The sequence below is a fragment of the Bacillus rossius genome, chromosome 3, assembly GCF_032445375.1.
Source record: "Bacillus rossius redtenbacheri isolate Brsri chromosome 3, Brsri_v3, whole genome shotgun sequence".
In the NCBI taxonomy this organism is placed as follows: Eukaryota; Metazoa; Arthropoda; class Insecta; order Phasmatodea; family Bacillidae; genus Bacillus; species Bacillus rossius.
In genome coordinates, this window is record NC_086332.1 from 114790011 (window position 1) to 114804164 (window position 14154).

Sequence of the window (14154 nt, forward strand, 5' to 3'; positions counted from 1 at the left end):
ATGTTGTAAAGATAAAACAAAGTTAAAATTTGTTAAAAATGTACTATTTGCAAGTTTTCAGATGAAAGACAAAGGGAAAATGAGCTTTTTTGTATATAAATATAAGCTCAGGGACAAGACCAGATGTAAGTTTTAGTGTAAATTATTTAAGTAGATTTCAAAATTTCTATAATGATACACATTTTAAGTATGCTTTATGAGTTTTAAAATATTTGTTTTCACAATAAATCTGAAGTTAAGCTTTAATATAAATTTCAATTCTTAAATTTTAGACTGTTATTTGGATGCTGATTGGGATGGAGATACTAATGATAAAAAAAGGGGGTTGTTTGTAAAGTCGATTTATGGACGATAATTTTACGTGATAATGTCATAAGAAAACATTGATGAAAAATTGCATACTTTTTAATTTTCAAATATTATTTACAGTTTTGCAAATTTAATTTAAATTATTTTTTTAAAATATAATCACGAACAATTAGTTATAGAAATAAACTGAAATCAAATCAATGTCAATAAATTGTTAATTTGAAATGACGAAATTGGACAAATAAATCAAATTTTTTAAATTGCTGCTTTTAAAAAGCCTGCCTTAACCTGTTTGATATTATAGAAGATTTTCTTGCACGGTGGTTGGCCGGTTCTTGCACGCTCAGCTCAGGCGGAACGTGACAATGAGTCATGCTTTTTCGTGCGTGCAGCCGGAGTTCTTTGATTTATAAGACGTTATCACGTCTAAAATAGACTGGTTATGTTATTAAAATTTACTAAAGTGTAATTTATTAGAAATCTAGAAAGCAGAATAGCATAACAAAATCTTCCACATCAGCTTAATATGTAGTGTTGTCTGAATGTGTGGGTGAAATAAAAGTTATAAAAGATATTTTACTTGACTATAATGTAAAAGTTTGTGTTATGTAGGAAATGTGGGGTAGTTAGGTTGGTAGGCCTGCAGTGTAAATAGAGGCCAGTTGTAATAATGGCGGCCAGCGTGTCGGTCGTTGTTCATGGTGATTGTATACGGGAGTGAGGACTGCAACCTAAATATGTGTTGAGGGACATAACAGTGGCGACGAGAAAAATTATTCTTTCCCGGGCGTGCGTGTGGGAAACGTAAACAACTACCGCGATGGCGATGTTTCCCGCGTTCGGTGAATTTGTTCCAGGGCGTGACACGTGGCACACATATTCGGAACGATTGGAATACTACTTTGTGGCGAACAAAATAAAAGACAGTGATGAAAAACGGGCGATATTTTTCACCATTTGTGGGGCAGAGCTTTATAACCTTGTGACCTCATTAGTGGCCCCAAAGTCAACATCCGAGGTGGCATTTCCGGATATTTTGGCAGTCCTCATGCAACACTGTGAACCCAAACCGAGTGAGATCGTGGAATCGTTCAAATTCCATAATAGGAACCAGCGCGAAGGTGAATCGGTGGTGGAATTCGTGGCGGACTTGCGACGGCTCAGCATACACTGCAATTTTGCGGATTTGGATCGTATGTTGCGGGATCGGGTGGTGTGTGGTGCGCGGGACACAAAGGTGCAACATACACTTTTGACAAAAGACAACTTAACATTTAAGGAAGCGGTTGAGTTGGCCACAGCGGCTAAAGCCACAGGCCGCAATGTCCACGATCTACAGGTGCAGCAGGGCACAGACGCTGGGGCAGTGCTGAAAGTGGGACGCATCAGGTACGACAAAAAGGTGGTTAAGAACGACCAGAAGCGGAGTCAAGTCCAGGTGGACCAACAACTTGCAGCTGACAGGCGCGCGTGTTGGAGGTGCAATGGAGACCACAGCCCAACCCAATGCCGACACATCCAGACAGTGTGCAATTTTTGTGCTAAAAGAGGGCACCTGGAAAGGGCGTGTATCACCAAGAGGAGGAAAGGTAATACAGGAGTGAATGGGGGGTCCCAAGACCGAAAGGAGATGGGCAGGCCTAGTAAGAGTGACACTGCCGGCACCTACAACCTTGCAAACCAACCAGACAGTGATGAAGAGGATGGAGCAGTTTACAAGGTATTTCAGACATCGGCGAGCAATTGTACGAGTGAACCACCAATTGTTTTAGATGTGTGGCTGAATGGTCAGAGACTTCCTATGGAAATTGACACTGGCGCAAGTTTCTCGATCATCAGTTTGGAGACATACAAGAAACTGTGGCCCGATCGACCAGCCCTAACAGATGCAAACCTGGTTCTACACACGTGGTCGCAGGAAAAGTTGGGGGTTAGGGGGACTCTTGAAGTATTGGTACAGACAAAGACTAGTGAATGTAGACTACCAGTGTTGGTGGCGGAAGGGAAGGGGCCTAGTCTGGTGGGCAGGAATTGGTTAGAACCACTGGATATACAAGTAGCAGGCATTTACCAAATATCACATCAGGAAGTACCCCCTGCAGTGTAACACCATGCACGGGTGTTCGACAGTGTAGAGCTGGGCAAATACGTAGGGCCCCCAGTGACAATGGAGCTGGAACCTGGAGCAACGCCAATCTTCCGGAGGAGCCGGGGAGTACCATTCGCATTGCGGGACATGGTGAGTGCAGAGATTGACAGACTGGTTGATCAGGGTGTATACGAGCCAGTGGAATTTTCAGATTGGGCGACGCCTATTGTACCCATTCGGAAGGCGAATGGGATGGTCAGGCTTTGCGGTGACTATAAAATTACAGTGAATAAAGTATGCAGAGCAAATGTCTATCCATTACCAACCATTAATGAGGCTTTTGCAAGTTTGGCGGGAGGGACAGTTTTTACGAAGCTAGATTTAGCAGATGCATACCTGCAGGTGGCGGTGGATGACGCGACAGCTGAAATTTTAACAGTTAATACGATGAAAGGGTTGTTTCGGGTTAGGCGCTTACCTTTTGGAGTAAGCGGGTGCCCAGCGATCTTTCAGCGGCTTATGGAAACCCTGCTATCAGGTATTCCAGGTGTGGTGGTCATGTTGGATGACATTTTGGTCACTGGGAAGGACATGGAGGAACACTGGGACAGAGTTCAGGGAGTGTTGGCGAGAATAGACAAAGCAGGATTGCGACTCAAGAAGGCAAAGTGTGTATTTGCGGCAGAGTCTGTCATATTCTTGGGGTACAGAATCGATCGGGTAGGAGTGCGCCCTACAGATGCGAAAGTGGAAGCCATCCGTGAGGCACCAGTACCTACATGTAAGAAGGAACTGCAGGCATTTTTAGGCTTTCTGAATTTTTACGAAAGATTCCTGCCGAATAAGGCATCAGTCCTGGAGCCTTTACATCGTCTCTTGGACAAAGGAGCGAAGTGGGTATGGAGGTCGGAGCATACTGAGGCGTTCTGCAAAGCGAAGAACCTATTACAGTCTGATCAGGTGCTCACTCATTATGACTTAAATAAGCCTTTAACGCTGACATGTGATGCATCAGATTATGGAGTAGGTGCAGTGTTGGCGCACGTTACCGATGATGGCAAAGACGTGCCCTTGGCCTTTGGATCGCGCACTCTGACCCGGCATGAGAGGAACTACTCCCAGCTCGATAAAGAGGCACTGGCTGTGATGTTTGGTGTGACCAAATTTCGACAGTATGTGACAGCCCTGCATTTTACTATCGTGACAGATCACAAACCCCTGTTATGACTGCTGGACCCCAAGCGGCAAACACCAGATATTCTGTCACCACGCCTCTTACGATGGAGCTTATGGCTCTCGATGTTCGACTTCCAGATAGTGTATTTGCCGGGAACCAAGATACCCAATGCCGATGCCCTCAGCCGGCTACCCATGGCCACTGGAAACATACAGGTACCAACTGTTGGTGATGTGCTCATGCTTGAAGCCATGCCAGAGCCACCAATCGATGCTGAGACACTGGCACAGTTGACCGACAGGGACCCTGTCCTCCGTCAAGTAAAGCAGCACTCAAGCCAAGGTTGGCAGGGCAGGAAGGCAGACTCTGAGGAGTTGCGGCCATATTGGAACAGGAGAGAGGCGTTATCCCTTCACAAGGGCTGTCTCTTGTGGGGCAATAGGGTGGTTATTCCAGAGGGGCGTCGCAGGGAACTGTTGATGGTCCTTCATGCCGCACATGACGGAATTGTCAAGTCTAAGATGGTTGCCCGGAGCTATATGTGGTGGCCCGGAATGGACAGGGACATCGAGCAAATGGTAGGTCAGTGCGCAATCTGCCAGCAGCAGCGAGCCAACCCGCCCAAAGTGAAGGAGGTGAAATGGGCACCGGAGAGTGAGCCATGGGTTAGGCTACACATGGATTTCCTGGTTCCTTTCCAGGGGAAGGTTTTCCTCATTGTGGTGGATGCGCACTCAAAATGGCCAGAAGTGAAGGCAATGCATAACATGTCATCAGGTGCAGTTATCCAGGCACTACGAGAGATCTTCAGTTGCCATGGTATTCCCCGGTACCTGGTCTCAGACAACGGAACAGCTTTCGTGTCCCGAGAGATGGAAGAATTCCTAACGAAGAATGGGGTTGTACTAATGCGCACACCACCATTCCATCCAGCCACAAACGGTCAAGCGGAGCGCATGGTGCAGACGGTGAAGTATAAACTGCGGAAAATGGGAGCGGGAGACTGGCACACACGAGTCGCTCGAATGTTGTTGGCGTTGCGCACAACACCACTGGGAGAATCTCATAAGACACCGGCAGAACTCCTAATGGGGAGACCATTAAGAACGGTGCTGGACCAGATACGCCCCAAACCAAGTTTTCAAGGCGAGGAGACCCAAGGGGTCACAAACCACCACAGGGGCAGGTTTTTTTTAGTTGGGCAGCAGGTGCTTCTTCGTGACTATAGAGGGACTCGTAAGTGGATACCAGGAACCATTGTATCCAAACAAGGGCCCGTGACATACACAACCCAAGATAAGAACGGCAACGTGTATAGACGTCACGTGGACCAATTGCTGAGCAACAAAGTGGCACATCCATCAAGCCAGGCGGTGTCAGTTACATGTACTGATGGCTGTGCTGCGACCAATCGTGGCAGTACCAGCTTGCGTCAGCCAGGCCCGGACTGGCTCCTTCTGGGGCCCTCGGCCAGGAACTGAAAGGGGGCCCCTACCGGGAAGTCTGTGGGTTATGGAATACCACCCAGCAAACAGGGGCGGGGCGGGGGGGGAGTGTGGCGGGGGGTGGTGGGAAGCAGGGGCGTTCCCTCCGGAAAATGTTTAGAAATTATGCGCCCGGAAACAGCATTTTACTCTATTTTAAGGCTTTAAAAGTAAATGAATTTAGATCAAAATTTTTGAAGAAAATAAATTTTTAAGTAATTGTATTGTTTCCACTGATTAATTAAAACAAAACTTAATATTTTTTAAAGTATGTCTTTATAAAACATAAATTGGCAAAACTCACAATAAGTTATAAAAATAAAAATAAAATATGATAAGAAAATTATCAACAAGGAAACCAAGCCGTATTTTACTACTGTATACTGTATTATATGCAAGCTAAATTAATAGAATAATATAAATAGGCTACGTTTGTTACACTTTGAATAACAATTTTTAAAAATGAGCATTTTTTAAATTTCAACAAACAAAAATATTTTTCAAATTAAAATAAAATATTACTAAGTTTCTCTATTTGTCCATGAAACGCTATTTAATTGCAATAAGAAAGCAATCTATAAAGATAAATATAAATAATTATTTTAAGAATAACACAAATAAAATAATAAAATAATTTTTTAAAATAACTATTATAACTAACCCAACAGCTTTTTCGTAAGTTCTTTACTGGCTGCAGCTACTCCATCTATAATTTAGTCTTTATCTAATCCGTAAAATAAGTCTCTCTCAACATTAATATAAAATGTAAGCTTGACAAGAGCTCTTGGCTTAAAGCTGACCTTAGTCGGTTCTTAACAATTTTAAGTTTAGAAAAAACTCTTTCTTTCACATGTAACTTGTGTGCAAGGAATAGTTTGCACAAATTTATAAACTACATACAGATTTATATAGATCCCAGATTATGTGAGATCAAAAAGAACAGAAAAAGCACATGACAAACATCGACAACATCGTTTCTTTTCGGAGAAGTTGACACGTATAGGTTTTTCTGGTGCTTTTTCTTTTTCTGATGCTGACTCAAAATCGTAATCTTGATCTTCACTGTCTATGTTTTCTTCACCCACAATTTGTTTTTCTTCAATTTGATTTTCCTATATGAAATTGCTGTACTGAGCTGCAAACTGTTTCAACTCTATCAGTACCCTGCTTCTGTCAACTTTACACAGTTTAGAGACGCTTGAAAGGGCTTCTGCAGGAAATTAATCAAGCTTCAAAATATTATTAAATTTCTTTGGATGCAACCAGGAACAGTCTTGTAAAATTTCTTTGTTCGGGCAAAATCTCTCTTCGATACTTATCCTAGCACAGTCTAAAACAGTGAAAAAAATCAGACTGTAGCTTTGAGTAGTTGACAGTTCAGAAGCTTTAGATTTTTCCCTAGGCATCATCTTCTTCTTTGACGTTCTTTTATTATGAAAGTCTAATTCAATTTCAATGTCAACTTCGTTATGTTCTAACTTTTCATTGAGAGCACTGGCATATGTTTTTGTTTTTAAGTACAAAGCCTCAAAGTGTACATAATTTCTTTTATTTTTCACTTGCTGGAGTAGTGTTTGAACCAGGTCCCAAGCGATAGAGTAGTAAATATTTTTACTTTGCAAGTACTTGGTAACAGGGGAAGTAACTAAAAATAAATCAAGCAATACAAAATACATGAATAGGTTCTCAAATTAAGACCAATGACTTATCAAATTCCTTGCTGTGAATTTTGATTTACAGCCAAAACTTCCATCTAATATTTTTTGTAAAACCGACGTAAGATTAAACAATTTTGCAGTGTTTGAATTTTCTTCACAATTCAAAAAACTCTTCATCAACAATTGATGAAAGAACTTTGTGTTTGCTCCACCATCGCGTCGCTCCTATTTTTTGTAACCTATATAACTTGTCATGTGCAGTGTGTTTTTTTTTGTTTCTTCTTCCCACACTGCCATTCTTTTGTGCGACAAATTTAGAAAAACCGCCGTCTCTTCAACCAAACCAAATATGTTTTCTGCTTGTAGTATTTTAACAGCGTATCAGCAACTACTAAGTTTAGCACATGTGCCATACAATGGGTATACATAAGATCTCCGTTGTCCTTCTTGAGATTGGCTTGCAGGCCTTTGTAGCATCCTTCCATGTTACTAGCTCCGTCAAAAGAACAAGCAATAATATTTGATGTAGCTATGCCACATTTTGCTAGAGTAGATTTCACAAGTTCATACAAAGCAAGTCCACTTGAATCATCTACTACTGTCATATCTAAAAGTTTTGGCTATTCTCTTCTTTATTATTTTCTTTCGAAGCTTTTTGCTTTCTTCAATACACATTGTGATGTGATTTTGCAAAATAACATCATAATTTGGAACCAACATCACAAGTTCCAGAAAATTTCCATGGTTTTCCACAGAGCCAAGCGTATACGCTCCTTCTGCTTTATCACCTCTATAGGTGATTCCTTGCCTTCCAATAAACAAAACAATGTCAATCAAACGTTGCACAACCAATCTCCTGGTCTGAACTTATTTTTCTCGCTTTTTTGTTTGGTTGGTAGCTAAAAGAATTGAGATGTCAAAACCGTTTTGGCTTTGGAAAGCTGCTGTCACCGCAAGTTCATAGTAATGAGAGTCTTAATGAATCTCAATAGCTTTGTAAACATGTTTGGGAGAAACGTTGTGACCAATAATAAAGGTAGAATCTCTATGACCTTTACCTCCAAACGCCATACAACAAGAGCAGTACACTTTGTTAAGCTGAACTGAGTATGATAACAATTTTCTGTGAACTTTAAGTATCACCATTTGGCAGAAGTCGATTTTACATCTTTGAAGGCTCAAATGGTAATTTAGTTCCTTTTCCTTCTTTCGCTTGAATTGGGTGCTTCTCCATAAAAGGTTTTTTGACTCCGATCGGGTCATTTTCGTTTGGGCAGATGAAACAACCAAGTTGTTCTACAGCAGCATCAGGTGTCTCCTGGTCATCTCCTTCATCGGTGTTTTCTGAGTCGGAGCTCAAACTATTTCTTGATGAACCGCTGCCGAGATGAAAAGATGTTAATGATGGACTGTCTAAAACAGGATGATCGCAAGCAGGCGTAGTTTTTTCCTTCTTAACACTACAAGACGAAGTACTAGGAGTAGACGCAGGCTGAAATGAAGGAGGTGACACTGGATCTTCAGTCTCTGATAACAAATACATACCTAGTCGCACTATAGCTAAAATATTACGTTAACAGTTTAGTTTTTTTAGAAATTATTAAATCTTCTACTGTAAGTGTTTAATTTAGTCATAAAAAGACATCATAGTGTACACTTCAATATGTCAGCTTGGTGCCTTGCAGTAAATACAATTTTTATTATTTCCCTTTGTGAAGCAATTAACATTTAAGAAACGGAAAAATTGATAACAGTGTTATTAACACGACTTATATTAAAACCAAAAGCAGGCAGTTACAAAAATAAATAGTTTGTCGCTGTAGCAAAAAATTCTTTCGGAAAGAGGTATTAAAAGTGCCGTGAACGAATGGTGGCGGCCGGGGGGGGGGGGGGGGGGGGGGGGGGGCTGGGTTCACAACTTAAACAGAGATGACGAATGGAGAACGAGACAGCTGCATTGTCGCTTCCCACGGAAATTCCGTAGTGTTATCAACGTGTCTTCTGTCAAATCTAGATGACATTCTAGAGGCAATAAACAACTGCTGTTAAAACAGGCATAAGTGACGCAGTTTCGAGGCAGAGCATGTTTTTCAACTAAGCTATCCCATCCTTCCGCCTGGCACGTGAAGATAAGGCGTTTGTGTCTGAAAAAACGTGAAAACATTAAAAGTAGTTTTATTTAAGTATAAATTCGTGAAAAAGACTGAAAGAATTAGAAAATCGCGTTTTAACATCCAAACATCACAATTCGCATTATTTTTCGAGTTTTTGGCGATCGTGATTTTTTCAGGTCCCTACGATTGATAACTAATTCAACTTACCTGTATTTGAATTTTCATTGTGTCCTGAATGATGACTAAGTACCTGAGAACTGGAATTAGAACTAGCTAACCAACTGTTCAAACTTTGCGAGCTTTTAACATTTTCTGAAATTTTATTTTTCATTCCTTTTATTTTACTAGCGCCACTTGGATACACACGTTTCATATGTTTTGAGCTTAATGATGCGGGTTTGTTCGAATCCAAACCACTTTTCACGCACACATTAGTTGCTGTTAATTGTAAACATAAACTTAACACAATTTAGCCGATTACATGCAGAATAAATGTGCTGCAATTGCGACATGCAATGCAACGCAGTAACTGAGCTGATACAGTATTGACTCAGCTTGTTACTTCCCCTACCGCCAGCACTCCCCCCCCCCCCTCCTGGACCGAAATGCACGCGCAGCGAGGGGGAAGAGCAACATGAGTCATACTGATAAGACTCTACAACGTCCCTCACCTGTCGCTAGCTGAATATGTGCTAGGGAGGTTTTAGGTGTATATGACGTAAAGTACCACCAACGTAAAACGTAAAATATGTGACCCAAAATGAAAAATACACAGAGGCAATTTTGTAAATCTATTAAATATTTCGTAGAAAAAAAAAATTATTTGCGGGGCCCCATTGGGGGCCCCCTTGGACCGGGGGCCCTCGGCGATCGCCGACTAGCCGACCTGACCAGTCCGGGCCTGGCGTCAGCTCATGCCGACTGACGGGATGGCTCTGACAGAGCCAACGCAGGTCCCAGCGACCATACAGCGGCACCCTATTCCGATGGAGCCGGCACAGGTACCATTGACCGTACAGGAGCAACCGGCAGAGAATTGGAAGGAGCAACAGCTGCCGGGGACATCACCAGTGGGAGCATCAACACCGGACCACAGCAGCAGCCCTTTCAGAGGGTTTGCACATCATCGTGACCATGGGCCAGAGCCATGGGAGGGACTGCAGATGGAGCTGATACGCGCACAACCGCCCAGGAGATCCACCAGGGCGAGGATGGTACCGGGGAAGCTGCAAGACTATGTGTAGAAATCTTAAGGGGGGAAGTGTTATGTAGGAAATGTGGGGTAGTTAGGTTGGTAGGCCTGCAGTGTAAATAGAGGCCAGTTGTAATAATGGCGGCCAGCGTGTCGGTCGTTGTTCATGGTGATTGTATACGGGAGTGAGGACTGCAACCTAAATATGTGTTGAGGGACATAACAGTTTGTAATCCTATAAAAATATATGAAGATAATTCTGGTATAATCAATATAGTGAAGTTGGTAATTTTATGAAGAAATCAAAGTATAGAGAAACTCACTTTCACTTTGTTAATGAAAGTTATGTAAAGGGTGAAGTTGATATTGTAAACGTTAATTGTGAGGAAAATGTTACAGATATGTTTACTAAGTCTTTAGACAAAAATAAATTAGAAAATTTCAGAGGTTGTTGAATGTAACATAGTTAAGGTTTTGGAATAAGAAATCACTACATAGTATAAAACAAAGTCGCTTCCTGCTGTCTGTCTGTCCCTATGTATGCTTAGATCTTTAAAACTACGCAACAGATTTTGATGCGGTTTTTTTTTCAATAGATAGAGTGATTCAAGAGGAAGGTTAATATGTATAATACATGCATAATATAGTAGAGAAACACTGATAATTTTAGAGGTTTCTAATGTGATGTCGTAAATAAACACATTTTTTTGCGCTTACATTCCAAATGCTGGCTGAACCCTATGAGATATATCATGTTGCACAAGGCAATTGTTTAATCCTTAATGATCCATTGATGGCATTTGGCAAATGTAAGGATTTACACAAGTCATTCAATCTGATCTGCCAAAAGTGGGTATGGCCAATAATATAAGTAAGTACAAATTGACTAGTTCATAAACTAATTAAAAAATTAATGGAAAGTATTTTCTCTAAACAACTAAAATGTACACAGCATAACAAACCTAAATGGTTTTCCTGTATTTTTTAAGTTGTCTTCGGTTGTCAAGTTCTGCTTTTATATTTTCACGATTCCATCGTTATGAACTAAAGTTGGTGGTTTCACCGCACTACGAGCGAGTGGCGAGTGGATGTGTGCAGTGTGGAGCTGTGAGCGTGTGCTTGCAGCGGAGTGACATGGGCCACCTGTACCACCTCGCGCCCATGCACTGGACACAGCCGGGGCCGGACGTGGGCTTCACGCGGCACGGCATCCTGCCCTGGCTGCCGCGCTCGGAGTCCTGGTCCTACATCGGGGCGGGCCGGCAGAGCGCACTGCGCGACGTGGCCCGGCTGCGCCAGTCCACTCCCTGCATCTTCATGGATGGCGTGTGGAAGGAGCACCGCAGTGTTCCCAACTACGAGCTCAGGTGCGCCATCCGAGGCACCACTCCCACCGTGTCTCCAATTACAGCATAGTAATAAGAAAAATTTTTAAAAAAAATTAAGGTACACCTGGACTATGCAATTGAAAAATTTAAATATAAATGTAGTAATGTTGTCAGGGTTAGGAAACTTTGGAAAATAGTTATACTGCCAACTGGTTGACAGAATTATTTAGAATTGTTCAAGTTTTAAACTGTGATGTACCAAAATTGTTATCCCAAGTGGGTTTGAATCTAATGCGATCCTGGAGGTTCAGTTTTATGTAATGTTATTAATTTTTTTTGAAACATGAATATTTTGTACTGTGTGTTACCTTATTTTGGTACTTAGGTGAATTCAAGTAATATATTTTCATGTTTCAGGCAGGAAAGTGTGACAATTGTTAATAAACATTCCAAATTTTCAGGAAAATAAAAACCAACTGCTCAGGTAGTGATATTGGGTATCTAATTTAAAACAGGGTAAAATCAGAACATGATTCAGTTCTACAAGTTGCACAGACAAGGGTAAGGTTTTGATGTGGGGCCAGGTGTTGATTGGAGAGAGTGCGTTGACGTAACAATTACAATAGGTGCTACTGTATGTTTAAGGGCACATGGACCCAGCTAGCATGCTCCGCTTAGGGCATGACATGGCCAAGTGGGGAAAAATGAGACAGGCCCTTTTAGTAGTGCCTTGTACAAATAACCTGGTCTGCTCTCAGCATCGGACATGCTAGATATCAACACTTAGTAGGCTCTTAGGGTGACCCACATATCTCTAGACCTCCACGCACTCCCACATGGCCACATGGTGGAAGATATATACATAAGTGAATTCCAACCTTTTATTGAACGCTTTACAGTAATGCACACACATTACAAGAATAGATGACTAAAATGGATCAGAAGTTCTACTGCACAAATCAGTTTACTCTGAAGTCCTTGGGTTGGGGGCACGTCAAGTCTCATGAGAGTATGATGGTAAACGAAGATGAGCAATGGTCGCTGAACAGCAAGACATAAAAAACTGTTGGGTCATTAAAAACCTGTGACACAGATAATGAATGCAGAAGACTTACAAAAATTACGACATAATATTGAATTGATTGTATTTAAGATTATAAAAGTATGAGAATGTCTTCTTTCTCTGGGTTGTGTTCTGAATGTCAGAGTCTGCAGAGAGACAAATGACTAACTAGAAGTTCTCTTTGAATGTTGCTAATACAAAAAGAACAAAGAAATAAAACAGTTAACACTAAATAATTACATTTAATGAGTTTGAGACACTGACTCTACTGCATACTGCACCATCTGGTGTGCTGTTCAAATACATGTCACTGGCATGCTCACACACACGTCGATGGCTGGAGGTGTGAACTGTGAATTTGGGGGGCAGAGAGACAGATGCTCAGCCCCTGGAAGACATACTTCTTATAATGAGATGAGATTAAGTTCTTTTGATTATATGCCAGATGTAAAGTCTTAAAATGAAAGTTTAAACCCTTAAGAGATAAGGTTGCCATGACTAGGTCAAAATACTTAATTATTGAAGGGACAGTTTTTGTAAAAACAAGTTTTACTACATTTATCTTGTATAAAAATAATTTAAAAAATTATTTAATTGCAAACACTATAACAGGTATACTGTATTTACTCGCATATAGGTCAAGGCAATTTTAACAGATTTGATGGGGGGAAAATGAAGTGCGACCTATATGTGTAGAAAAATTTTAAAACTTTTTGAAGAATTTTTTTTTGCAATATTTTGCTTTAAAATGCAAAAAAGAAGTTTATATAGGTATAGGCAAATTTATTTACAATTTACACATACAGCGAAACCCCTTATTTACGTTACCGTTATTTACGTTTTCCCGTTATTTGCACTATATTCTTCAGGTCCCGTTTAATTTCCATTTAGTCCAATACAATACTTTCACGCAAATTATGTCTCAAAAATCGAATCCATCCCGCTATTTACGTCACGTAACAACCATAAACAACCAGAAAATACCGTGGGTACTTTAAGAGTAGATAAGATTAGCTAGTAGGCCTAAAAACATAGTGAAAAACTTAATGTTTATAGTCAGCAATGAACATTTTAAATCGCAAAATATACATATTTTATAACATGAAAAGTTGCTTTTATTTCTAAACATGTAATAATTTAAGCCTAGGCGTGTAAAAGTCCGGTAATTATAGCAGGACACAATCTAAAATGCACAAGGGAAAAACGTAAAATCACGAATGTATAAACGTGGCCGATTGTTAAGTTCTGATACTGTATTTATGTCACAACTTAGCCGAAATACTGGTATGAGACAAACTTCACAAGATAAAATGAGCGGATTCTTGGTAACTGTTTTATACGTATTTTATAATTTCGGAAGTATTGTACAGTTGACGCATATTTTTTAAACTCACAATTTATTTCTGGGGATCGTAATTAATAATAAATTATTAATTATTGGTATCAAGACATCAAGATGAACGTAAACTTGAACATGTCACGGCAGCGAGAAAACTGGTGCGTATACCAATAAACTGGTATTAGAACTGGACAAAACTGGTACACGGGAGGTGGAGCTTATATTTTTTTCCGCTAAGCTCGCATCTATTGGCTAGCTGCTGATGCAAGGTCACGTGGGTGGAGCGTTGAGTGAGTTATACTGCGCATGCGCAGCTCAGTGAACAAAGAGAGCCAGCCGGCGCGCCGTAACAGCAGCTGATCGAGTACAATGACCTTTCTCCGCGCACGGCGCGCTATTGA

General features: G+C 41.0%; 1 protein-coding gene across 2 annotated transcripts in view; it reads left to right on the top strand.

Moving 5' to 3' along the window:
- The window catches only part of LOC134531172 (probable alpha-glucosidase), a 67123-nt gene that overhangs the window by 38038 nt on the left and 14931 nt on the right, over window positions 1-14154 (top strand). For both annotated transcript variants that reach the window (XM_063366798.1, XM_063366799.1), the window contains exon 7: window positions 11149-11390. In XM_063366798.1, coding sequence (XP_063222868.1) covers window positions 11149-11390 — 242 coding nt within the window. The remainder of the gene's footprint in view (window positions 1-11148; window positions 11391-14154) is intronic.